The 27210-nt window shown below is 41.8% G+C and overlaps 1 protein-coding gene across 3 annotated transcripts in view; it reads left to right on the top strand.

Annotated features, from left to right (window-relative positions):
* The window catches only part of SVEP1 (sushi, von Willebrand factor type A, EGF and pentraxin domain containing 1), a 179428-nt gene that overhangs the window by 46339 nt on the left and 105879 nt on the right, over positions 1 to 27210 (top strand). For all 3 annotated transcript variants that reach the window (XM_075931436.1, XM_075931435.1, XM_075931434.1), the window contains exons 4-6: positions 17151 to 17309; positions 17564 to 17743; positions 22387 to 22566. In XM_075931436.1, coding sequence (XP_075787551.1) covers positions 17151 to 17309; positions 17564 to 17743; positions 22387 to 22566 — 519 coding nt within the window. The remainder of the gene's footprint in view (positions 1 to 17150; positions 17310 to 17563; positions 17744 to 22386; positions 22567 to 27210) is intronic.

The following is a 27210-nucleotide window of genomic DNA, read 5'->3' as shown; positions in this document are numbered from 1 at the left end:
GCTCCCCCCAGACGTGACCGGTCCTGGACAAAGGAGTTTTCTGGACCAGGGACGGTCTGGGAGGAGGCCACTAGCCTCCCCACTGGGCTCCTCTCCCCAGCCTCCTGGCCCCACAAGCAGTGGCAGCCTTGGCATTCCCAGCAACCCCATCAGCCTCGTGGCAGCCCCCCAGAACTCCCATCGGTACCATTGGCCTCACAGCAGCCCCGGCAACCCCACCGGCTGTAGACTCCCTGCCAGCTTCTATGCCCCACCGGCTATGGGTTCTGGTACCCCACTGGCCCTGCCTTCTGGCTCCGCTCTGAGCTGCCAGCAATCTCTGCTGCTGGGGCTCTCTAGTCCTGCAACATCTGTGGCCCTTCTGGACCACCACTGTTGTTGGACCAGAGAGTCCTGGACCACAGAGGTTCAACCTGTACTTTTGGCGGAGCGGCCATCAATGCCAATTTCCTCATTTGGGTTAATGGGAAGGTTTGTGGTAAATGCTTTGAACCATACGTTCTGCTTTTTTTAAATAGCATTGCCAATGGTTCAATTTTCAATTGGAAAATTTAGTTGAAAGTCCAGTCTTTGGGTGTATTGACTGTACACCAAACGACAGGTAAGTATGGGCGAGGAAGAGAGAAGGCGGTAGGTCGTTAACCCATGCCAGCCCTTAATTAGCCAGTGCTGCTTCCTACCTGCATCTCATGGGCAGGCAGGCTCTGTGTCAGCTCTGGGACAGAGGGAGTCCAGCTGGGGGAGGCTGGAGTTATGTGCAAGAGGGAGGTGGGAGAGCAGAGAAAGAGGGGGCAGGGCCTTGAGGATAAGGCAGAGCAGTGGGATCACCTGTGTTTTCAAAAATTAGAAAGTTGACAACTCTACCTTGGGGGGAAAAGAATCTCAAAACGCGTTCTAGAGTGAAGAAAGGGCAGCGTGGGGACAGATGGAGATTTTGGAAACCAAGTCTTGCTCTCTTGAAGTAAAACTTTCGTCCCCCGCATTTTAAAGATTAACACCAAAGATTATTTTTGCTGTGAAGGAGGCTGGGGTGCTTCTGTAGGGTGGTCTGAGTTACATGGTGTTGACCATACTGTTTACAGTGTGGGTTGTAGATTGTGGGATAATAGCTGATCAGGGTTGTTTATAGAGCCAGTGTTTCATTGCCCCTTCCTGAGTCTCAGCACAGGTTTGTTAGAAGGTTGGGGAAGCGGGGGAAGGAGGTTGGCTGTGTGTTTAATAAAAGGCCAGATTCTGCCTTCAGATGTATTCATGTGGCTTTCACTAAAATAATGCAAGTAAACTCATGACACTATATGTATATTTTGTTAGTCTCTCGGGTGCCACAGGACTTACTCATTGTTTTTAAAGTTTGCTTTTAATGGGAGACGTGTGTTATCCATCCAGAGGCAAAGTTTGATCCACAGTTAGGAATTTCTTTCTCTGTTTTAACTCACTTAGAATCAAAAGACTTACTGTAAGGATGGAGTTGTCCCACTGGTAGGTTTGTAGCTATTTTTCAGTCTGCCTTATTAAAGTACTTATTCATAGATTTCTTGATGTAGAGCTGTGTGTTTGCTCTGTTTCTGGTCTGCATCTCCTTTGGAGCTGTCTCCCCCTCCCTGCCTACAAGTTTACTCCCAACTCAGTTTAGACCTTTCCTGAAAAGAACTGGATTTCCTGTCCCAGTCTATGCTTGTGTGAGTGTTAATATGTGGGAAATGTTTATTGATTGAATATGTTTAAGGGACAAAAATTGTGAAAAAACAAACAGGATAACAGAGCAAACATTTAATGTTACTACAGGAATAGTAAAGTGGGAACTGAGTGCACATGGGGGACACAGATACATTCCTTTTGCATGTTTATATATTTAAATTCCAGGAAGCCGCCCACAGATCCAATGCACTTAAAACAGGATTATTTACAGTGCTTAGTGCCAAATGCTGTCATACCATGGATGATGCAAGATTTACTAAGGAACTTAAGTGTGTAATTATGTAAAGACCCATGTCCAGAAAAATCTTTTCTAACAGTTACATGTATGGAAGCAAATGCAGCATTGCTTTAGTTCACAGCTACTGAGTCAGGGTCAAACAGTAAGCAGGGATTTGAACAGAAATGCCTGTTTTTTAAAAGGCTTTTTATGTGGCAGAACAGCCGAAGTTACCTAAAACAATGACTTTACACACCAAAATAATGTAATTTCCTGGTGTGACTGCTTGGCAAGCCCAGAATTTGCTATGCACAATTTCCATGCCATAAAAATGTGTGGGTAACCATGGAATTAGGAACAAAGAGAAGCTATTGAAATCAGGCTACTGTATGAGTAGGGGAAAGGGCACACTCCCAATCCTCAGCTAATCGAAATTGACATTGCTGAAGCAAAGCCAATGAGGTTGTCTTAATATACACCAACTCAGGGGTTGACTTGGTGTACTTCATTTTAAACCCTTGATATTAGACCTGCATGAAGGTGACATTCTGGCTCCATTGAGGTCAGTAGGAGTTCTGTCATTTTCTCTGGTCAGGATTTTGCGCCCATTTATTAGTTTAGGCCTTAAATAAGGCGAATCTTTCTTCAGTGCCAGTCCTTATTCACTTTTGGTTTAAATGTGAGCCAAATGGGTAGTTGCATGCTTGCATTACTGAACTCAAGTGCCCAAATGCTGTACTGTATCAAAATACTGATATTCCTAATGGTCTCAGAGGCTTCCTTTCCCCTTCCTACTGTGTATTTTTAAAAAACAGCTGGAATGCACCTTTGATTTTTGTGAGCAACTAAAGTATTCAAATGGAATTAAAAATACATGTTTGCTGATCTCAGCCTGTATTTAAGACTGTTCACAACAAGAAAGTGACATACAGAATCCTTTGGAGTGACAAATGTTTTGTTTAATATTTTGCTGTCTAGCGGTGACAACAGGAATCAAGATTTCTGTTTTCCATTTCTGGAAAAAAATTGTCATGGTGCTTCAGGAGTTCACATTTGTTATCGGGTTGGTGAAATCTAACTATGGAACATACAACCCATGCAGGTTGTCTCTCCTGCTTTTTGACAGTCTGCCTTGAAGTTCACATTCATGCTTGTGACCTACTCCAGACAGCATGACTGTGAGATTTATTGTTCTTGAAATTTTTGCCTTTAATTTGCTACTGCCAAGGCATTAGGAGAATTTTGGGATGAGAATGCAAAGTAACTACTCAAAGAAGGCTGGATTTTGCAATTCTTATGGTTATTTGCTATCACAATGTAATACTAGTAATTCTTAGTCACATTGGTTTCAAGATACTACAGATTGGACCTCCCTGGTCTAGCACCATTGGGATCAGAGTGGTCTCAAACCAGGGAGTTTGCTGCACTGAGGAGGTGAAGACTTCCCTCTGGGCTGTCCACCCTGTTCCTGGTCCCAGCTGAGGCTGCTCTCCTGCCATACCATCCCTGCTACTGTTGGCCAACTGAGGCTGCACTTCTCACTGCTAGCCCAGCGTGGGCTACATCCAGACCCTGCCCGGTCGGGGTCTCTGATCCAGCAATATCCATGGTCTGCCAGATCACAGATGTTGCCAGACCAAAGAGTCTGGGATTTCAGAGATTCACCTGTATTTGTAACAGAAAGGTTGCCCTCAGTAGACCTGATTCTGTTCTCGCTAATTAAGATGTAAATCATCAGTAATTCAGCTGAAGGGAGTAGAATTGCACAAGCATAAAACTGATGTAAGAAAGGAAACCCAGAATGAATTAAAGTTGCAGATTTAGAATTGCAATGATCAAAATGATTTCATCCCTTTAATGCAGTTCTTTGAGCAAAAGCAAGTTTTTATATCACCCACTGATTCTCAGCTCAGCCCAGTGGAGTCCAGAACCAAAGGTGGTTGGAGCCACATCATGTATGGAGAGCGTTCCCATTTCAATATCTAAATGGCTCAGGTTCATTTTGGACAGATGGGGGTATATTAGCAAGTTCCTCAGTTCCTAAAGGATTGTGCAAAGCAGATTGCTGTGAAACCCACTCATAAGTAAACCTTTAATCTGATCCGTTATTAGCATTAAATGTGGAAAGTACGGTTAGCAAAAGGGATTATTTATGAAATGTAATTTGGTTTGAACAAATTATGCATTTTAAACTATGTGAAACCTATTAAATTAATATTTTAATCACTAAGTCTGATTCTTCTCTCTCTCACACTGGAGTAAATCAAGACTGACTCACTGAAATTGCTGAATTACACTGGTGTTTCTGAGAAGGAATTAAGGACCTGTCTTTCTCTGGCGTTTAGTGGATTTAAAAATTTAAAGAAAAATTACTCATCCACAATTTTATTCATATATTCAAATAAAAGACTTTGATGCTAACATACAGAAATATATATTTTCTCCATACGAGCTTCCATACTATCCTGTGCATGTAGATATGTGTTGGAATGTTACTTTTTACAAACTGGCTTTCATTTGTCACTTTTTATTTTTAATATTTAAAAAAGTGACTCAATACTGCAGCCTTAAATGTTCAATGAAATCTGTGAAATTAATGTTTTATATTTTCACTTCACCGTGCTAAATTGTTCCAGATGGATGATTTAATATATTAAGTTAGTAATTATAGCAGATCACCACATGCCACCAGAGCAGAATAGTTTCTATTAAAGTCTGCCCTTAGATTTTTTGCAGCTCTTACTAGGTTTCTGTGTTTCTAGTTCAGCTTCAGGTGGACTTTTACCCTATACTTCTGCCTACTTAGATGTTGTGGCGTTATGATTTTCTAGCTATCATATGCCAAATTTTCTTGCTTGCTTTTCCAGGGGAAAAAAACCCATGGATGCAGAGTAAAAATAAGCAGTTCATTTATGACCTTGAATATCATAAGCAAGATGTAGAGGATTCACAAACATAAGAGGCATATGGCACTTTCTTTGTGGGAGTTATTTGCACAAAAACCCCTTGCGCAAAAAGAAATGGCAGAAAATATGCAAATGTGTCACAATTTATGCTACTGAGTCCCTCATTAGCATATTTTCTGCTGAAAAAACTTGTAGTGTAGATGTAGCCTATCTAAAGAGCAGTGGTGCTACGGCTATTGTAATAGGTTATTCCTAAGGATGAGTTTAAATACATACATGCACACACACATATAAATTGGCAGGTATTGATCATCACTTCATTTATGCTAGTTGCTGTTAGTTATAACCGCAGAATTAACAGAATCCTTCAATTGTTACAGAGCTAGAAGAACGCTGTTTGGTACTCTCTGCTTGCCTGCACATGACCAGAGCTTTTCTGACATTTGTTAGACAAGTGTTTCCTACCTCCTAGTCATGGGAAGAGGAAAGAGAGGACACGCTCACTCATTTCCCTAGTATACACTCCCTGGGTTTCTTAGGAAGAATTAAATCCAAACCCTATAGTTGTTTCTTCAAAAAAAATCCCAGTGGTGGCCCAGTGCCTGTCATCTGCTCATCTTCTGTGGAAGGAAGGAACAACTCACCACCAACAGGAGCTGAAGTTTTTCAGTCTGAATGATAGAGCAGAAAGTAGGGGGAAGTGAGATTAGCTACCTATTTGACTGTCTGTTTTCATATCAAAGTGAGATGGGGGAAGTAGCCCAGCTGGTTGGCCCCTGAAGATGTCAGGACCAATAAGATTTGATTTACCCATGGCAATTAATATGGTAATCTTAATAGCTTAAGGAATATTGCTATCAATTAAGCCTTAGGTACGTCTACACTGCAATGCTATTTGGGGATATCAAAGTATCCCAAAATAGCTATCCCGCATCTTCACAGCAAGCCCGTTATTTCGGGTTTGCTTTTCTGATGTCCCTGTAACCTCATTTCATGAGGCATAAGGAACATTTTGGAATAACATTTTATCTCAAAATTTGGTGCTGTGTAGACAGCACCAAATGACAAAATAAGCTATTTCAAAATACCATGGAAATAAGATACACATATCTTATTTCAAGTTATGGTGCTATGTAGACGTGCCCATAATGACCTACCCAGAGAAAGTGCACATATTTTTACAGTGGTATGCACTGTGCAGAATGACTGTACTGTGTAACAATGAAAATACATGTCCTGTTATCAGGTAATATGTTTTTAAAAGAAAAAAACAATTGATGACAGCAGAACTCTTAGGTGTGGTTTCTAAAAAGATCATCTCTTACTTGTCCCCTTCAATTCTCTGCTGCAAACATCTTTTTTCTTCTTTTGTCAGAGAGAGAGGTTATTCAGATTACTTCCCCATGACTGAAATTCTCTCTTTTTCTGTAGCTCTTGTGCAGTTATAATCATCAGAGACCTTTCAGTTATCCAGTCCTTTCTCTGACATGGGCAGTGACTGAATTGAGTAATGTGATAGCATAAGGAGAGTCCATGTCCAGCAGTACATCTACAGTTTAGAGGTGCCATTTACAGTTTAAAGGATGCCTTCGCCTTAAAAATTACACCAAATTGCATAAAAAATAATGAGGGGCTGATACTCATTTATACTAAAGCCCACTTATACTTACTTGAAGGCTCCTTTTTATTGCCAGAGTAGTAAATGAGATTCAGGCCCTGGATTTTAATTGAATTACTGCCAATACCAGTAAGGCCAAAGTTTATGCTCTAAGACTTCCTTCTCAGCCTCCATCACAGAGTTTGTTGCAGACAGAGCTGAAGGAAAGGCTACGTGACTGAAATGATATTTATTATTTATATTATTGTTGCACCTCAGAGCCCCAGTTTTGGCTTAGGACCTTGACCCTATTATGCTAGGTGCTGTGCAAACACAGAACAAAAAGATAGTCCCTGCCTCAGACACTTTACAATCCAGCCTGTGGATACAGACAGATGGAGATGTACAAGGGAACAGTGAGACGATATTGGTCAGCATGGTGGGCTATGGCCTCAGCACACGGGGGCTACGTCTAGACTGGCCCCTTCTCCGGAAGAGGCATGCAAAGCAGGGCAAGTCAGAATAGGGAAATCCGCGGGGGATTTAAATATCCCCCGTGGGATTTAAATAAACATGGCCGCCGCTTTCTTTCCGGCTTGGGGAAAAGCCGGAAAAGAGCGTCTAGACTGGCGTGATCCTCCGGAATAAAGCCCTTTTCCGGAGGATCTCTTATTCCTACTTGCAAGTAAAAAAAGCGGCGGCCATGTTTATTTAAATCCCACGGGGGATATTTAAATCCACCGCGGATTTCCCTATTCTGACTTGCCCTGCTTTGCATGCCTCTTCCGGAGAAGGGGCCAGTCTAGACGTAGCCCAGCAGTCTTACCTGTTGTCCAGTCTTGTGTAGGCCTTGTGGCAAAGGAGAGCTCTAAGGAGGGTTTTGAAGCACTACACAGTGACTTCAAGCTTTGTGGATGTTTACACAGAGCTTCTTCCAAGCATGAGGGGCAACATGGGAAAAAGCAGGAAGGCACTTGTTTGAATATTTATAAGTGGGTGATGGAGCCAGCACCCTTGGCCGATCATAACTCCACACCAGACTGGCTGTTCTCGGTTGCCTAAAAAGCCTTGTGTAGTCTATTGCAGCTGGGCTCAGGCCGGTGGTATAGGATGTGTAAATGACACTGGTGAAGTTATTTCAGCTAGAGACTGATAGCCATGTAAGACCAAGAGAAGTTTGTGCTCGGTGTGCGGTTTCACAGGTGAAACAGATAAAGATTGAGGCTTGTGCCCTCACATTGCTAAGTGATAATTCTGCCTCTGGAACAAGATATGAGTGGGATAGGTCCTGTCGCAGTAGCAAATGTTTCAGTTATAAAGAAGACATAGAACACTTGGTGGTGATAGCTTTCCCAATGGGGAGAAACTCCCTTAATAATGCTAGAATAGTGATAGAGATGTAGCCGTGTTAGTCTGGGGTAGCTGAAGCAAAATGCAGGACAATGTAGCACTTTAAAGACTAACAAGATGGTTTATTAGATGATGAGCTTTCGTGGGCCAGACCCACTTCCTCAGATCAAATAGTGGAAGAAAGTAGTCACAACCATATATACCAAAGGATACAATTTAAAAAAATGAACAAATATGAAAAGGACAAATCACATTGCAGAACAGGAGGGGGATGCGGGGGGGGGGGGAGGAAGGAAGGTAAGTGTCTGTGAATTGATGATATTAGAGGTAGGGAGAGTGGGATGTTTGTGAGTTAATGGTATTAGAGGTGATAATTGGGGAAACTATCTTGGTAATGGGTGAGAGAGTTCAAATGTTTGTTGAGTCCTTTTTGGAAAGTGTCGAATTTTAACATGAATGACAGTTCAGAGGATTCCCTTTCAAGTGCAGATGTAAAAGGTCTTTGTAGCAGAATGCAGGTGGTTAAGTCGTTGAGACAGTGTCCTTTCTGGTTAAAATGGCAAGAAACTGTTTTCTCTTTGTGATCTTGTCTGATATCTGTTTTGTGGGCATTAATCCTTTGGCGAAGTGTCTGAGATGTTTGTCCAATGTACATAGCAGACGGACACTTTCGGCACATGATAGCATAGATTATATTTCTGGATGCCCAGGAATATGTGTTCTTGATCTTATAACTCACTTGGTTAGGTCCAATAATGGTATCAACAGAATGAATATGTGGACAAAGCTGGCAACGGGGTTTGTTGCAAGGGAAGGTACCAGGGTTGGTATTAGTGTGGTATGTCCTGTGGTGGTTGGTAAGAATCATCTTGAGGTTAGGTGGTTGTCTATAGGAGACTATGGGTCTGTCTCCCAGAGCCTCTTTGAGTATGGTATCCTGTTCCAATATAGGCTGTAGTTTATTGATAATGTGTTGGACAGGTTTAAGTTGGGGGTTGTAGGTGATGACAAGTGGTGTTCTATTGTTGGTTTTCTTGGGTCTGTCTTGAAGTAGATGGTTTCTAGGTATTCGTCTGGCTCTTTCAATTTGCTTTTTTATTTCTCCAGGTGGGTAGTTGAGGTTTATAAATGCTTGGTAGAGATCCTGAAGCTTCTGGTCTCTGTCAGTGGGATTAGAGCAGATGCGGTTGTATCGAAGGGCTTGGCTATAGACGATGGATCGTGTGGTGTGTTCTGGATGGGAGCTGGAAGCATGTAGGTAACTGTATGAGTCGGTGGGTTTTCTGTAGAGAGTGGTGTCTAATTTTCCATTGTTGATTTGTACGGTGGTGTCCAGGAAATGGATCTCTCGTGTAGAATGGTCCAGGCTGAGGTTGATGGTGGGGTGTAGGTTGTTGAAATCTCTGTGGAATATCTCCAGTGTTTCTTGGCCATGCGTCCAGATCATAAAGATGTCATCGATGTACAGTAGGTAGAGGAGGGGTGAAAGGGGACAGGAGTTGAGGAAACGTTGTTCTAGGTCAGCCATAAAGATGTTAGCATACTGTGGGGCCATGCGTGTACCCATGGCTGTGCCGCTGATCTGGAGGTATAAGTTGTTCTCAAACTGTAAATAATTGTGGGTGAGAACAAAGTTACATAGGTCTGCTATCAGGTTGGCAGTAGTGTCCTCTGGGATAGTGTTTCTAATTGCTTGTAATCCGTCTTCATGTGGGATGTTGGTATATAGAGCTTCTACATCCATGGTGGCAAGGATGGTGTTATTGGGGAGGTTATCGATGTTTTGTAGTTTCCTTAGGAAGTCAGTAGTGTCTCGGAGATAGCTGGGGGTATTGGTTACGAAGGGTTTGAGAAGAGTGTCTACATAGCTGGATAGACCAGTAGTGAGCGTGCCAATACCAGAGATGATGGGACGTCCGGGGTGCCCAGGTTTATGGATCTTGGGAAGTAGATAGAACAATCCTGGTCGGGGGTCAGAAGGTGATTCTGTGTGGATTTGTTCCCGAGTAGCTGTGGGGAGGCTTTTAAGGAGACAGTGTAGTTTCTTTTGGTATTCCAAGGTGGGATCAGAGGGGAGAGGTTTGTAAAATGTGGTGTTCGAGAGTTGTCTGGTTGCCTCCTGGTTATAGTCGGCCTTATTCATAATGACCACAGCACCCCCTTTGTCAGCTGGTTTGATTACAATGTCTAGGTTGTTTTTGAGACTCTGGATGGCATGGTGTTCAGCGCGGCTAAGATTGTGTGTCGCTTGTTGTCGTTTGCGAATAATGTCAGTCTGTGCGTTGTTGCGGAAGCTGTGTATATAGAAATCCAGATTGTAATTCCGACCGTCAGGGGGAGTCCATATAGAATTATTTTTCCTTTGGTGTTGATAGGAGGGATCTGGTAGGTCAGATTGATGTTCAGTGGTGGTTTGGAAATATTCTCGGAGACGGAGGCGGCGAAAAAAAGCCTCAAGGTCACCACAAAATTGTATCCAGTTTGTGGGGGACGTGGGGCAGAAAGAGAGACCCCGGGACAAGACAGACTTTTCTGCTGGATTGAGTTTGTAGCTGGAGAGGTTAACAATATTATCCGGTGGGTTGAGGCAGTTGCTGTTGTAGCCAGTGGTATGGAGCAGGTTAGAAAATTTATTGTCTTTTCTTTGTTGTAGGGAATAGAAGTGTGTATAGTAGATTTCTTGTCTGCTGGAACAAAATACTTTCCCCAATTATCACCTCTAATACCATTAACTCACAAACATCCCACTCTCCCTACCTCTAATATCATCAATTCACAGACACTTACCTTCCTTCCTCCCCCCCCCCCCCCCGCATCCCCCTCCTGTTCTGAAATGTGATTTGTCCTTTTCATATTTGTTCATTTTTTTTAATTGTATCCTTTGGTATATATGGTTGTGACTACTTTCTTCCACTATTTGATCTGAGGAAGTGGGTCTGGCCCACGAAAGCTCATCATCTAATAAACCATCTTGTTAGTCTTTAAAGTGCTACATTGTTCTGCATTTTCCTTAATAATGCTGGTAGTCACTTAAAACTGTGCTGTCAAAAATCCATGATGAGTACATTTCTATTTTGAAACTGCTGTTAAAAATAGGATTGTCATTTGCCTGGCCATTTCTTAACAAACAAACCAAACTATTTGCTTATGGCTTTGACTCAGCTATCTTTGAGGAAATGCTTAAAAACAACAAATAGTCTAATAGCACATTAAAGACTAACAAAACATGTAGATGGTACCATGAGCTTTCGTGGGCACAACCCACTTCATCAGTGCCCACAAAAGCTCATGATACCATCTATATGTTTTGACTTTAAAGTGCTACTAGACTATTTGTTGTTTTTTAAGTTTTTCCCTGTTACAGATTAATTCAGCTACCCCTCTGAAGCTTGTGAGGAAATGGTTCTTTCTAAGATATAAGTACTAGCTCTTCACATAAGATGGTTGAACATTCACATTTCCTTTAAAAAGAAAAGTCAGAATTTTTTGCAAGTGAACAATTTTTGTTAAGATGCTGTTTTTACGGGTCCTGAAAACCTAAGACTGGTAGCTTTAGCATCCCTGAACAGACATTAGAAAAGCTTTTCCACATAGCTTGGTTCAGGCACTGCAAAATAATTGGCTAGCAAGCTTTTTTTTTTTCTTCTTTACATCTCTGTGACTCACCTGAGCAGGAGCTGCTGGTTGTGTATTAGTTTGCATGATGATGCACATAAAGTTTCATGAATGGCTGAACTGATATTACCAGTCCACAAAACACAATTTGAACCTCACGGTGAAGCAATAGTAGCAGTAATTATCCTGACAGAAAACTGACATCTGAAGAACAATAGATTTCCTAATGGTCTGATGCTCTCAAAGCTTATCTCCAACTTAATGGGAATGGACAGAATGAGTAAGGGGCTCAGGGGGAGTGTTTGAGGGGATATTACTTTGAAGGTCAGTGTCCATATAGTTATAATGGCCAGTCATTCAACCAAATGGGATGGGAAAGCCAGCTAACAAACTATCCCCTGAACTGCTCAGGCCTTAGGGACCAATGCACCCCTCCCCCACCCAGAGCATAAAAGGGGGTTGCCTGGAGGTTGTAAGAGGAGGATCCTTTTGCAGATTGGAATGCTGTTTATTGCTCCAAGGCCAGAAAGGGCCATTATGAGCATCGAGTCTGACTTCCTGTAGCACACAGGCTACAGACTCTCATCCAATGAATCCTGCATGGAGTCCAGTCCAGGATGTGGAGTGGGGATGTGAACAGGAAACCAGTTAACCAGTTACCTGGTAGTCATCACCCTTATTGGTTAAATGGTTCCCCAGGGAGCACCCTCCCCACCCCCATCCACAGAGCTGCTCTAGCCCCACTGCAGAGGCTGGGAGCTTGGAGCCATCAGCAGCTCCAGCACATGGCTGGGAGTGGGAGCCCCACAAGCTATGGGGCTGGAGTGGTGAGATCCTGCTAGTCAGTTAACCAGTTAAACATTAGGTTAACATCAGTTTGACCGGTGAACTGATTAACTGGGATTTTATATTCCTAATCTGGAGGAAGCAGGCTAAAGCACATCCCTTGGACGAGGTCTACACCAGACCTGGAAGGCCAGCTTAAGGTACGCAACTCCAGCTACATAAAATATGCTGGAGTTGGCACAAAATGAGCTAAATCTAGCTAGGGGCATAAAGGGTAACAAAAAGATGTTCTACAAGTATATTAGGAGGAAGACCAAGGACAGGATAGGCCCATTGCTCAGTGAAGAGGGAGAAACAATAACAGGAAACTTGGAAATGGCAGAGGTGCTTAATGACTTCTTTGTTTCCGTTTTTGTCAAGATGATAGATGGTGACGGGATGCCTAACATAGTGAATGCCAGTGGATATAGCGTAGGTTTAGAAGTTAAAATAGAAGAACAAGTTAAAAATTACTTAGAAAAGTTAGATGGCTGCAAGTCACCAAGGCCTGATGAAATGCATCTTAGAATGCTCGAGGAGCTGATAGAGGAGGTATCTGAGCCTCTAGCTACCATCTTTGAAAAATCATGGAAGTCGGGAGAGATTTCAGAAGACTGGAAAAGGGCAAATATAGTGCCCATCTATAAAATGGGAAATAAGAACAACCCAGGAACCTACAGACCAGTCCATTTAACTTCTGTGCCAGGAAAGATAACGGAGCAAGTAATTAAAAGAATTTATGTGCAAACATCTGGAAAAAAATAAGGTGGTAGGTTACAGCCAGCATGGATTTGTAAAGAACAAATTTGGTCATATCAAACCAATCTCTTAGCTTTCTTGGATAGAATAACAAGTTTTGCAGATAAGGGAGAAGTGGTGGACGTGTTATACCTAGACTTTAAGGCATTGACATGATCTTGCACGACCTTCTTATCAATAAACTAGGGAAATACAACCTAGATAGGGCTACTATGAGGTGGGTGTAGTTATTAATGGTTCACAGTCCTGCTGGAAGGGCATAACAAGTGGGGTTCTGTAGGGGTCTGTTTTGGGACTGGTTCTGTTCCATATCTTCATCAGTGAATTAGATGATGACAGAGTACAATTATTAAGTTTGCAGATAATACCAAGCTGGGAGGGGTTGCAAGTGTTTTGGAGGACAGGGTCAAAATTCAAAATGATCTGGACAAACTAGAGAAATGGTCTGAGGTAATTAGGATGAAGTTTAATAAGGGCAAATGCAAAGTACTCCACTTAGGAAGGAACAATCAGTTTCATACATACAGAATGGGAAGTGACTGTCTAGGAAGGAGTACTTCCTAGGGGTGTTGTGGAATTTCCACCTCTGGAGATATTTAAGAGCAGGTTAGACAAACACCTGTCAGGGATGGTCTAGATCAGGCCATTGGATCCGGCCTGCAGAGACAGTGGGGAGCCCCAGGCAGGCTCTCCTGTTTGGTCTGCAGCCCCACACGCCTCTCAGAAACACGGCTGTGGAACGCTTTCGCTTTGAGTCCGGAGGGGAGGGGGAAAGTTTCAGACTCTGCTCCCACTCTCAGCACAGTCCCATTGGCCTGTTTCTGAACAGACCCTGGCAAGTGGGAGCTGCCTGTTTGAATAACAGGCAGCCACAAAGCTCAATCCTCCTGCTCACTCACTCAAAGACATGGCCGAGCAGGCAGAAGCATTTTAAGCTCTGCAGTCCTTTGGCTCTGCAGGCTGGCAAACTGGTAAGTCTCCTGATGAGAACCTGCCTCTGGCACCTCAGCCCTTCCCTTCCTCAGCCTTCTGCCGTACACTCCTGCCCCATTACTCCACATGCACACATACTCCTTCCCAGATCTGGCACCCCAATCTCCTGACTAAGATAACAATCTCTTCCTACCCTAGGTCACATCCCAAAACCCTGCACCTCAGTTCCCTGCCCTAGGTCACAACTACCTCCTTCACCCAAACCCCCTCAAAGACTCCATTCTCCCTCCTGCACCCCAGTCCTTTACCCCATGCTCCCTTCTGCGCTCAACCTCCATCCCACACTCCGCACCTCCTCTATTAATACCATGGAAGTGTGTGGCCCTCGACCACTTTCCCACATCTTGGGAGTGGCCCCTCATCAAAAATTATTGCCCCGGTCTAGATGATGCTTAGTCCTGCCATGAGGGCAGGGGACTGGACTCAATGACCTCTTGAGGTCCCTTCCAGTGGGATTCTATGATTCTAAGCCAAGCTTGGCACTGTCCCCATTGCAGGATGCCACCAAGAGCAAACACTCCCTTCAGCTTCCCCTACTTCTCATGATTTCCAGGAGTACACATGCTGGCCAGGACTGCCCTCAGCGTTCGATTTACAGGTCAATACTAAACCCACTAAATCAAATGCCAGAACGTTGATCTCCGACACGGCAAGTGAAGGCATGCCTTTAGAAAGTCCTCCAATCTTGTTTTAGAGAGTCCCGCTTAAGAAAAAGCCACATCATCTCTCACTGATCTATTTCAATAGTTAACTTCTCTCTCTGCTAAAATTTGAGTCAGTGAAAACTTCAAAGTATTAAAATCATCAGGATATTGGGCTATTCACGTCTATCTGCCAGGAAGCCTATTAAGAGAATTGTATTTCTGTTGTTGTTGCACAAGGTAGTGCAGTTTCCATTACAGCAGGTTGACAGTGCCATGAATACTGCAGCAAAGGCAATTTAATTGAAGTGTCTTCAGCAGTGGTGGATAACTATACTACAAAATTGTTCATTTTCAGTGATAAAGATTCAATTTTTCTAAAAAGCTTAATCTGGGCAGATATTGGCAGTCAGGGAAAAAAAAGTGTAATGTTTCTTAAAACTATTTCAATGTAATGTCAGTACAAATCCTGAATATAGAGTAGATGGTGCACTCTTGTTCATTTTTATGCTCTCATAAAAGAGAATCTTTTCTTTTTTTTAATGAAGTCACAGGGGAACTAGAAGCAGCTGACTGCAAAAACATGATATAAGTAAATGGCATTTTTGAAAGTGTTGTTTTCAAAAGTCACTTTAAAAAGAATCCCTGTTCTAGTTGTGAGTAAATTTGCCTGGCCTTTCCTTAGCAAGATGCAAATTGACCTTTTAAAATATTTTTATCTTTAATTCCTTCCTTATTGAGGTGCTTCCATTTGGAATAATGAGCTATTCTACAACATAGACCCAGCAAGCTGCTTTACAAAACGCATATTTTGCACCACTAGTCATTTTATCATCTAGTTTGAATTGAAGCTGCACGTTTTCAAAGAGAAACATAAAAAATATGATCTGTGGGATATATTTAAGCAGCAACCAAGTTCAAGAAAATAAAACTCTAAATGTTCTAGATATTTTTCAATGGATTCGTCCTTAGATGTCGCTGACTAGGTGCTGATTGTGTGTGTGTGTGTGTGTGTGTGTGTGTGTGTGTGTGTGTGTGTGTGTGTGTGTGTGTGTGTGAGAGAGAGAGAGAGAGAACGCACTATTTGTCTTAATAAGACATATGTCTAAGTATTTACCTTTACATTCACTCAAAGTACAGAATGGATCCACTTCTGTTAAAAAAGAAAGATATAGGCACAATCTGAGACTCTCAGAAATTAGACCTCTAATACTTGAAAAAGATAGATGACAGTTGGTGCTGGAAACAAAGGACATATTTTAAAGCATATAAGGTTGAGCACAGTTCTCTTGAAGCTACAGAGCCGAATTCTCCATTTTTTTGTATCATTTGCAACTGTTTACATCAGTGCAAAGAGGCTGTAAAACACTTGTAAACCAGACTGGTATGTTTTGCATCCACATTGCACTGATGTAAATAACATAAAAGTGGCCATACTGGTCAGATCAAAAGTTCATCTAGCTCTGTGTCCTGTCTTTCAACAGTGGCTAGTGCCAGGAGCCCCAGAAGGAATGAATAGAACAGGCAATCATCAAGTGATTCATTCTCTGTTGTTCATTCCCAGCTTCTGACAGGAATATACTAGAGACGCCAACCCAATGCAACCTTTTGCCCCATTTCCATAGTATTTGGGTACCTCACAATCTTTAGTGTATTCATCCCCAGAACACCGTTGTGAGGTAGAGCAGTGCTGTTACCCCCACTTTACAGATTGGGGAATGACTTGTCCAAGGTCACTCAGGTAGTCTGTGGCAGATTAAGGAATTAAACCCTGATCTCCTAAATTTAATGCCCTAAGAATTGAACTATCCTACCTCTCCTATTTCTACCTCAGTTAGTCCATATTATTTGTCTGTCTATTCTCTGTTGACAATATCTCTTAAATATTTCTCATGCATATTTGCCTACAGTTCAAATTGTAGAGTAGGATATAAACTACTTTAAAGGCTTTGGGGAGTAATTGTTTACATGAATTGCTCCATGTGCTATGATTCACACCATGTATATAGCATAGCCCCTAGATAATAAAGTCAGATGCCAGATTCTGTGAATTTGGCATGCCAAGAATTTTTTATTTATTGAGCCTGATCCTAATTTTGTCATGTTTTGGAAACCTTGGGCATTAGTCTGATCTCATTTATGCAAGTATAAATTATTAATAGCTCCATTACATCAGTGGAGTTACACAAATGTAAAACCAGATTGAGGCACCTTATATAGAAACTAAATTATGGGTCCAAAACTCACTGAAGTAAATGGAAAGACCTCTGCTGAGTTCAGTGGGCCTTGCTTCAGCTCCTCTGTGCATTAATAACTTTATAGACATACAGGAGAGACAGAGGTTCTGTTGTAAATTTGAATTAATGACACATAAACCGAGCTGGAGGGAGAGCAATTAAACATGAAAGGTGGTAATTTCCACATCTCAAGATACCCTAAAAAGGAAATGGGCGTTAAAAAATCCTTACAAAAAAAATTAGTCCAGGGAATTTTCAGAAAAGATGGAGTCTCCCCTTTTCTTCTTCTAAAAGTTATCTTTTATTTGATAGCTTGCCCATCTGGAACATATAAGCCTGACGGTTCACCCGGTGGAATTAGCACTTGCATCTCTTGTCCTGACGACAACCACACCTCTCCCCCTGGAAGCACCTCCATCGAGGACTGTGTCTGCAAGGATGGGTATCGTGCTGCAGGACAGGCCTGTGAACGTAAGTCTTTCCAAACAGAGAAGATGAGTAGAGATGACAGGCACATTAGGACACATTGACATCTTAGCCCTTCTTGAACTGTTTTGCTGTAAATGAGATGGGCAGGCGTCTGTGGGGTTTATTACAGTGTTTCATATTCATGCCTCCCAGACCATAGATACTATCAATGGTTTTTTTTAAAGCCACATTAAAGACATAAACAAACCGAGTTGGAAATAACACAAATAATGCTAACCCTGTTGTTGTATGATTAGTTGTGCACTGCCCTGAGCTGCAGCCCCCTGAAAATGGCTACTTTATCCAGAACATCTGCAACAACTACTTCAACGCTGCCTGTGGAATCCGATGTAAAGCAGGATTCGACCTAGTTGGGAGCAGCATACGGCTTTGTCAGCCAAATGGTGTCTGGTCTGGTTCAGAGTCCACATGCAGAGGTAAGGAAGCCATTCCTGTGGAAAAACCTTTTGACACGAGTTATGTTGTTGTTAATAAGGGTTTGAGGTTTGTTAGTTTTGCTGATTGACAGGCCTATAAACTCCAAATGAAGGAATATTCAAAAGAAAAATCCCATGCTGTGGATTTCATCTTCCGATTTACTAAAATGGGACAAGAAATCTTCAATAAGAAATGCAGAGTGATATAAACTGCTAGAAATACAAACCCTGGTAAATATTCTGCATTGTCCTTTTTTACACACCTATCCAGTTTATGACTAACTTTATTCAGCTAACACCAATGGAACTACAAGAATAAAGTTAAGATTTTAAGTAAAGTTAGGGTTAGTAAATAAGGGTATGTCTACACTACCACCCTAGTTCGAACTAGAGTGGTAATGTAGGCAACCGGAGTTGCAAATGAAGCCCGGGATTTGAATTTCCTGGGCTTCATTTGCATAAAGCCAGGTGCCGCCATTTTTAAATGTCCGCTAGTGTGGACTCCGTGCTGCGCGGCTACACGCGGCACGGACTAGGTAGTTCGGACTAGGTAGTTCCTCCTTTCACGAGGAGTAACGGTAGTTCGGACTAGGAAGTCTAGTCCGAACTACCTAGTCCGTGCCGCGTGTAGCCGCGCGGCACGGAGTCCGCACTAGCGGACATTTAAAAATGGCGGCGCCCGGTTTTATACGAATGAAGCCCGGGAAATTCAAATCCCGGGCTTCATTTGCAACTCCGGTTGCCTACATTGCCACCCTAGTTCGAACTAGGGTGGTAGTGTAGACATACCCTAAGAGTTTTCAGGATGAGGGTTTCAGAATATTCATGAGGGATTCATATGATGAATTAGATGCACATTGGCTTTGGAACCTGGGGGCATAAACTTCAATAATGAATATTCTTTCCAAATTTCTGGTTTATGATGCTTGGGTTTATTTTGTCAAAGGAAAAAATGGAGAGTTCCAGGCCACATGTATAATCTCAGAAGAGTTTTGACTGTGGTTCATTGGAGAATGACTATTTCCTGGAGAGTGAATGTGAAGATATATTAACCGGAAAGGAGATAATCAGAAGGAATGAATGAGGATGACATGCTGGGAATAGGGAGGGGGCTGAAAAAGTGTCCCCAGAGGACCTCTTGCGGCACTAGTAACTTTATTTGAACATTGCTTGAGTAGATCAGTTCGCAATTACATCTTGCTGCTGGCTGTGGCCTAGTACATGATGTAATAGAGGAAGGAATCCATCTTCTTGTTCCACCAATGCACATGCAGGACATCTTAGCCAGTTGTGCAGGTCTACAAAGAATGCGGGGTTCCTTTCTGACTTCCTACAGGCACTTATGCATTGAGACTGCTCTTCCACCTTCTACATCCTGTTCCGAGAAAGAAAGCTTGGAGCCACTCGGTGGCTGGTATGCAGGTCATGTTACTCATGGGTTACGTCTACACTTGCTCCCTAGTTCAATCTAGGGATGCAAATGTAGCTGACCGAAATTGCTAATGAAGCGGGGATTTAAATATCGCTCATTTTTTTTGAGGAGTAACGTTAGTTCGAACCAATGTATCCCAGAGCGCACTTCTTGGTTTGAATCAGCTGATGAGTGGAATAGCGCGCGGGCGAGATTATGCTAATGAAATGCAGGATATTTAAATTCCCGCTTCATTAGCAATTTCGGTCAGCTACATTTGCATCCCTAGTTCGAACCAGGGCTCAAGTGAAGATGTACCCCCAGGTAAAGAATGTGTGGTGAAGACAAGGGGAATGGACAGAGCCAGAGATATGCTCTCATGGCATCCCACCTTACATTGCATAGCAAATTGCTACATGATCTGATGCAGAATATTGTTGCTGACCTTATTCTCCCCCTACACCTTACAGTGACCGTGGAAGGGGTGAGAACTTGCAATGGGGGGGGGAGGGGTTTCTAGTACTTTGGGAGAGGTAAGCAAGATCCCTTGGGTATGGCCCTGTCTTTCCACTAGGCAGGGTACAGAGTGATATAGTTTGAAAATCCAGCTGTGGACTGATTGGAGTATTGGGAGACCAGGTCCCCATGAGACTCTCTCTTACAAAAGAGTCCTCAGAATGAAAAAGCTGGAGAGCCCCTATACGGAAGGAAAGGACTGATTAATTTTCACTCTAATCATCTGTAGTATTGTAGTCTCCACACAGAGAAGAACAGTCTCAAGCATGTAAAGTTTAGAGAGTCCCCCTCGCACGCTCACTTTTGAGGGAGAAGCTATTCTGTCTTCTGGTTTTGGGGTGCAGGTGGTTTCTTTTTTTCGGCAAGGTTTCAGGTTTCCTTTGAGCTGTTATCTTCACGTGGCATTAATTTTCCTTGAAGCATGTGGAAGGTATCTTTTTTTTCTTTTTTTCCCCTAGCAAAATACATCATGTTGAATATTTTCTAATTAAAAAAAACAGTCTAGCCATATGCTTTGTCTGCCCTATTCCATTCATTCACGAAATCATGCTTTAGAAAAGAGCAAGATCAAAGATACAGTTTATGGACTGTCTCATTAATCCTATCAAGTATTTTATCACATCAATTATGAAAGGGCACCAAAGGATTTTAATCCTTCACACTGCTTTAGATTTCTACGTTGAACATTCAACATTTTGGCATGTTTGCACTACGTAGCTGAAATGTGCCATGAGTGTGATAAGTTATGCTTAGCCCCATCAAGCACACCTTCTGCAGTTTGCAGCAGCTATATAAAATTAAGCTAAATACTGCTCAGCTACAAAAAAACCATTTAATCACAAAAAATGTACTGTGACAAAATATAGAGGATATATTTTAATGTACATTTATGGGGATTTTTAGTGTTTGGGAAAAGTGCCAGATTGATAGTCCTGCCAAGTGGATGGTCTTGTGGTTAAGGCAACTAGTCTGCAATTTGGAAGAGCTGGATTCTGTTTCTGGTTCTGCAGCACAAGGTTTGTAGCGTTGCTTTGTGTAGCCACATCACCCTGAAAGGAACAAAACAATGGCCATGCATTCCTTCCACACCACCAGGTGAGCAGAATCTGACAACAAAGGTAAGGAGACAAATGCTACCACCTGTCAAGATGTATAGCACTAATCACTTGGTGACCATTTCTCCATTGCTTCCAGATTTATTCCAGTTGCCTGCATAAAGCCTCTAGGAGTCCCCTGCTGGCCCCATGCTCCCCACAGCACTTTTGCCTTTGAAGTGTAGCAATAGCCCCACTATTGCTACACTTCGAATATGGAGGCATCCTTATCGACTAATCAAACAGTCGATGCAAATTGCATCGACTATTCAATTAGCCAGTTAATCTAAATTTAACATCCCTAATTGTAATATGTTTACTTACTGCAATTAAGCTAAAGAATAATAAAACTAGACTGAACAATGCTTTCTTGACTTCATTAAGTATCTAGTGACTGTACTCTAGAATGAGGCCAGATCTACACTGCCATTGAAAATCAGTGCAAGAATAGCACATGGATTTGGAAAGAGTGGCAGTATTCTGAACCTGAGTGAATATGAGGCAGCCATAATGCCTAGATGTGAGGCAGCTAACTGGGTTGCCACGCATTATAGTCTGATTAATAGTTGCTGCAAATCATGCAGGTTTTTCTGATGTGTTTATATTAAACTCTCTCTGAAAGAAACCTGATTTTTTTTTAAATCTCTTGAGGTTTGTAATCCTGACTGTTTGTGCAGCTAGATTTCATTTGATTGATAACTGATTAACTTTGTTCTCTTACTATCTTTAGGAAGTTATATAGTCTGTACACTTACATGCACATGTTTTCTCCTCAATATATGCAATAGACTACTGGAAAAAGGAAAGAGAGCTGCCAAGTTTGCTTAACTTTGAACTTGTTTGGACAGAAAGCTAGTAGTTTGACTCCTACATTGGCAGAGGGACACTTGGTAAAATGAACATTCTTAAACACAATATAGAAGTTCCCCAGGCCATTACAGTCATGAGTCATTCAAACCTTCACCTTCCCTCATCCAAGTCAATGGAAGTCATGGAAGCAAGATCTAGCTCTAAAAAAACCACAGTAGATTGCAAAATAGCCGCTTCTTTTCCTTTTTTCTATTCAGTGGTGCTACTGCTGAATTTGTTAGACAAGACGGATGCACAAGATCACATTTAATTCCATGTTTTTCTGGAGTTCATCTTCATTATGTAATAAATCGGTGTTGAGATGCAGCATTATGATTTCCGCAAGTAAGAAAACAAAACAAAACTTCACACTCAGTTAAAGCTAATCCTGCACTTCCAATGCAGAATCATTCATCAGATCCTGCCAGAGCTAACTGAACAAATCTTCCTGAGTTACTGTTCCTTCAAAGGAACTTCTTTCACTAGATATCCACCTAGCTTTCCCATCTGACATCTTAGAGGCCTGATTTTTCAGAAAGGGATAAGCCCCCACTTTGTGAAAATCAGGCCTCCCATAAGGTGTCTCCACATGAGCATGCAAAGTCACTACTTGTTTTTGAAACTTTAGCTCTATTTATAAGCCCAGATCACCAAAATGTTATTTTTACTTTATCCATTTGAATGACAAAGCATCTGAGAAGTGACATTGAAATTGCCTGTTTTAACTCTTGGTTTATGGTAAAAATGTAACATGCTTGTTTTCTCATTTGCAGTTCGAACGTGTCCAAAACTTCACACACCTGAAAATGGACGAATTAATTGTTCATCGGGTGATGTCTCCTACAAGACCGTGTGTTTTGTGACCTGTGATGAGGGCTATGAGGTGGAGGGAAACTCCAAACTCACCTGTCAAGGAAACTCTCAGTGGGATGGAAAGGAACCAACATGCGTGGGTATGGGGGTTTTTGTTGTTGTTGTTGTTTTTTTGTTGTTGTTGTTTTATGTCATACCATGGGGAGGATTGGTATTAGGAAAAGAAAACCTGACCTCTAGATGGCTGGTTGAAATCCAGTCCAGATAGGTCCCTCCTCTTCTGTGGATGTTTGGTAACCTGTATGAAACAATCCAGTTTCTAGTTGCCATGGCTCTCCTGCAGAAGAGAGCATGGCTGAATCTCAGTTACCCTCTGGAAGCCAGAGAAGATCCCTCCAGCTAAAGCCCTGAGGCATTTTGACAGCATGGAGGGAGTTAAAGCTACTGCTGCCTCCTTTGTTGAACTTCCTAGTACAAAGGCCAGGAGTTCAAAAGGCTGTGGTTGCTGCACATTGTGTCTGAATTACATTGGCAGAGCATTGTGGGGAAGCCTCCATGCCTAGGGCCTGCACGGGACCTGTTCTGTCAATAAGTAGAGAACTTTGGATGCCAGCACTTTTCATGACTGCTAACTTCATTGGACAATGTTAATAATTTTTAAAAGCCAGTGGGGAAAAAAGCAATACAGGAATCACGAGCATAGGTCCTGACTTTTCAGAAGTCGGGCTTGTTTGATACGCATGAAAATTGTGAGTGCGGGCAATGTTATTGGCCAATTCTGTGTCCAAATGGCCTATATTATGCCTAGAATTGTTTGCAGTTCAGGAACTACAAACACAGCAATGGGGATCCTGTGAGGACCAGGTTGAAATTGAGCCCCCGTGTAGATACATGCTTTAAAAACATCATGAAGATGAAGTCCTACATTTTGGGTTATTTACACTGTCTATTAAGAGCCTGATCTTGCTCCCAAATCAATGGGAACATTTAATTTAATTTCAAAAGAGCAAGACTGGGCCCTGCAGTGCTCTTGGATAATTATTATTGGAGAATTTACTGTACTCATCAATAGAGGCTTTGTCGTTTCTTAATTTTTCAATGTTTATACTTCAGTTCAATTGTATGACAAAAGGCTGCCTCTTGCTATAGGATGTTGTTGGATTCGTTTTGCACAATCAAGTAGCTTATATGAAAGGTTTTGCTGGATTTCTGAGTTACCCCCGGCAAAGCTCTGTTTTTGATGGTCCCAAAAATCCAGTACGAGCTTTCTTTTGATTGTTCTATTGCAAAAAGTGTTAGCTGAAAAATCTGGGCTCGTTCCTGCCTTGGCTGCACTCAAAGGTCACTTGGATAGACTCCCCATGCATGGAAAGCAGATGTGGAATTTTACTGATGGGATGACTGCAGGGTCAAAAAATGCTAACTAGATTCCCCAATAGCACATTTTAAAATATTATCCTTACTGATGTTCTAAATTACTCTCACTATTAAAAATGTGCAGCTCGTGTCTAGTATGAATTTGTCAAACTGCAGCTTCCAACCACTGGGTCTCAATATGCTGTTTTCTGTAAGATTAAGGAAGCATTTACTAGCATAAATACTTCCCAGTGTAGGTACTTGTGGGTTGTGATTAGGTCATCGGTTAACTTTCTTTTGGTAAACTAAAAAATATTTTACTCCTTAAGTTTCTCACTATAAATCATGTTTTCCAAATGTCAGGCCCTATTCACAGCTCTTTTCTGAACTTTTTCAACATATTGTTTGAAGTGTGGATATCACAACTGGACATAGCATTCCAGTAGTAGCTTCACTAATCATAGAATCATAGCATACTAGGACTGGAAGGGACCTTGAGAGGTCATTGAGTCCAGTCCCCTGCCCCCATGGCAGGGACCAGTTCTTGCTGTGTTACAACAGTTATTTTGGATTGTTAGGGCCCAGTTACTTGTATTTGCCACAAACTATAGGTATTTTTCCCAAAGGGGTGTGTGTGCATAATGTGTACTTAATAGTAGCCCTGGCCCACACAGTGAACCCTCCTTTTTTTGCCCCCCTCCCCCCCCCCCCCAGAGCTCAGGGGGAGCAAAATATCCATTAACAATTAACCCCGAAACCCGAGAATAGTTAATCTGGCCTATGGGAAGCCTTGAACCTCAGTCTTCCCTGTCCCCTCCTCCCCTTACGGGTCTGGAGTGCCAGGGGAGTGAGGTGTCTCAGTTGGGGCCCACATTAATGAGGATTGGGGTGTTTTGGAGAGGTGGGGTTTTTTTGGGGGGGTTTTTTGTTTTTTGTTTTGGTTTTTGTTTTGCTTTTCACTTGTGTGGTCCCCAATTGATTCTTTTTGTGGGTCAGTGGCCACACAAAAAAGGTTTCTCATTCATGCCATAAATAAAGACCATGTTTCAACCCTTTGTGTTGGACATAAATTAATATTTTACTTAATTTAAAATGAAGTTTGGTAAACTAACATGCAAAAGTTAAAGCACTGAATCTGTTTAATAATGTCAATTGATCTTTCCTTTCTTACTGGTTAAATTAAACTGTTCTTCCTATCTACTGCACTAGCAAAATGGCTTGGGTGTAATTATATAATTAACAGCAAGTTTCCATTAGCAGCTGGTAGTCCACAGAAAGATTTGTTTTCAGCCAGGTGCGCCACGGGCCAAAAAGTTTAAGAACCACGGTGTTACATTAAGTTCTGTTATCTACAATTAAAATATTTTATAGGCATGAAAACTTCTCTCTTTTTCTTTCTAACTTGCATATAAAATTAATATTTTCACACCACTGAACTCTTTTGTCTCTTGCCCTCTTCTATTCCATAAAGAATGGTTTAGAGCCAATATCTTAGATTTAATTTACATCAGGAAATGTTAGTCTCCTTGTATTGTAATTCTCTGTACAGCGCACATGATTGTTGCAGGAGTACAAAATTACTTGGCATCAATGCAATGGGCAGTCATGCCATCTAGTGTTGAAAGAATTAGTGGGCCCGCTTTTTAAATGTATTTTGGCCAGTCTGCCTCCTCAAGATTTATGTTTAAAAGGAAGAGGGGAGGGAAAGAGACAGAGGTCAGTTAGTATCTGGCTGAGCATTATTCTTTGTCCTTTATGTTGATATTAATTTGTTAGTCTTGTGAATTGTGTACTCTGCTCACTTGGTTTCAGTCAACTTCATGTGTTGCAGTGTTTTACAGACATGAGACAGATTGATCTTTCTTATATACCCAATTTTCACCCTGCATTTTCATTGGCACGAGAAACTGAGATCAAACTCTGTCCCACCCAGTGCTAAATTATTTTATATTTATATATATATAGACTGATGTGACCCAATTACACTTGTTTGTGCACCCTTTAAAATCCAGATTTATTGGGTCAGATCCTAAACCTGTGTAAATCATTGTAGCTCAGTGGAGATCAGTGGTGCTAAGGCAGTTTCTATCAGCTGAAGAGCTAGGCAATGGAGAGCAGAGGACCTGTAGATTTGTAGGAGTCTGAGAGGAAAAAGATCTGATAGGCCATCCAGACTTGTTCCTCCAATAATACAGGATTGCTTCTTATACAGGCTAGTGTTTTGTCCGATTCAATGATATATGTCCTAAATTCTGGGACTATCATCATTTCCCCAAGAAGACTCTTCAGCTTTTCTTCCTATTCAATCTAAACTTTCCCTTTTTCATTTTCTTCACTCCCAGTTCTAGTCCCCTTTGTACCACTCTGCACAGTTCCTCTCCTCTTATGTTTGTGCCTGTCATTAAATCGTTACCATGTTCCTTTCCCTAAATTGCCACTTATCCAACCAGCTCATAATTTAGCTTCTTGAATTTTTACTTCCTGATTTTTTTTTTCTGTTTGAACTCCGTACAGTTTGTCAACAGCTTTCCCGTAAAGAAGTGCCCAGAACCAAACATCATTTTTACTAGTGGTAATCGTTTCAAGTTTCAGTGCAATTATTCTGTCTAAAATAAACATATAAAGACTCAAGGTGTCTGCAGATTGTCAAAATGATAAGATAGGAAGTGTTATGAATAATTTAAATGTTAATTGTTATTTTTCAAAAGCAGGCATTTCGAGTACAGGAAACGTTTATAATACTTAGATGCTTTCTTTGAAATACATTTTGTAGAAGTGCCAGCTTTTCAAGGACTTGACAACATTATTTTTTGTTTATCAATTAACTGTTCTGAATCTGAATCTTTTCTACACCACCAAATGCCATTTAAAGAAAGAATAAGACTCTACCATTGCTATTTGTCTTGGGAAGCAAGTCCCATAGGTTTCCTCTCTGTGAGTTCCTCTCTCCTCATTCCATGAGGAGTAACAGTTAATTTGAACTAAGGATTACCATTTCACTGCCGCGTGTAGCCTCGGGCAGTTACTTCGGACTAGAGGAATTTAAAAATGGCGACCGGATGGGAACATGCAAATAAAGCCCGGGATATTTAAATCCTGGGCTTTATTTGCAACTTCGAATGCCTACATTAGCCTCCCTAGTTCGAACTAGGGGGCTAGTGTAGACATACCCTAACAGAGTTTAAAGAGAAGCTAGATAATTTCATGGAGGTTAGATCCATAAAAGGCTATTAGCCAGGGGATAGAAATGGTGTTCTTGGCCTCTGTTTGTCAGAGGCTGGAGATGGATGGCACGAGACAAATCGCTTGATCATTGTCTTCGGTCCACCCTCTCTGGGGCACCTGGTGCTAGCCACTGTCGGCAGACAGGCTACTGGGCTAGATGGACCTTTGGTCTGATCCAGTACGGTCGTTCTTATGTTCTTATC

The sequence above is a fragment of the Pelodiscus sinensis genome, chromosome 6, assembly GCF_049634645.1.
Source record: "Pelodiscus sinensis isolate JC-2024 chromosome 6, ASM4963464v1, whole genome shotgun sequence".
In the NCBI taxonomy this organism is placed as follows: Eukaryota; Metazoa; Chordata; order Testudines; family Trionychidae; genus Pelodiscus; species Pelodiscus sinensis.
This window is presented reverse-complemented; position numbering and strand designations above follow the sequence as displayed.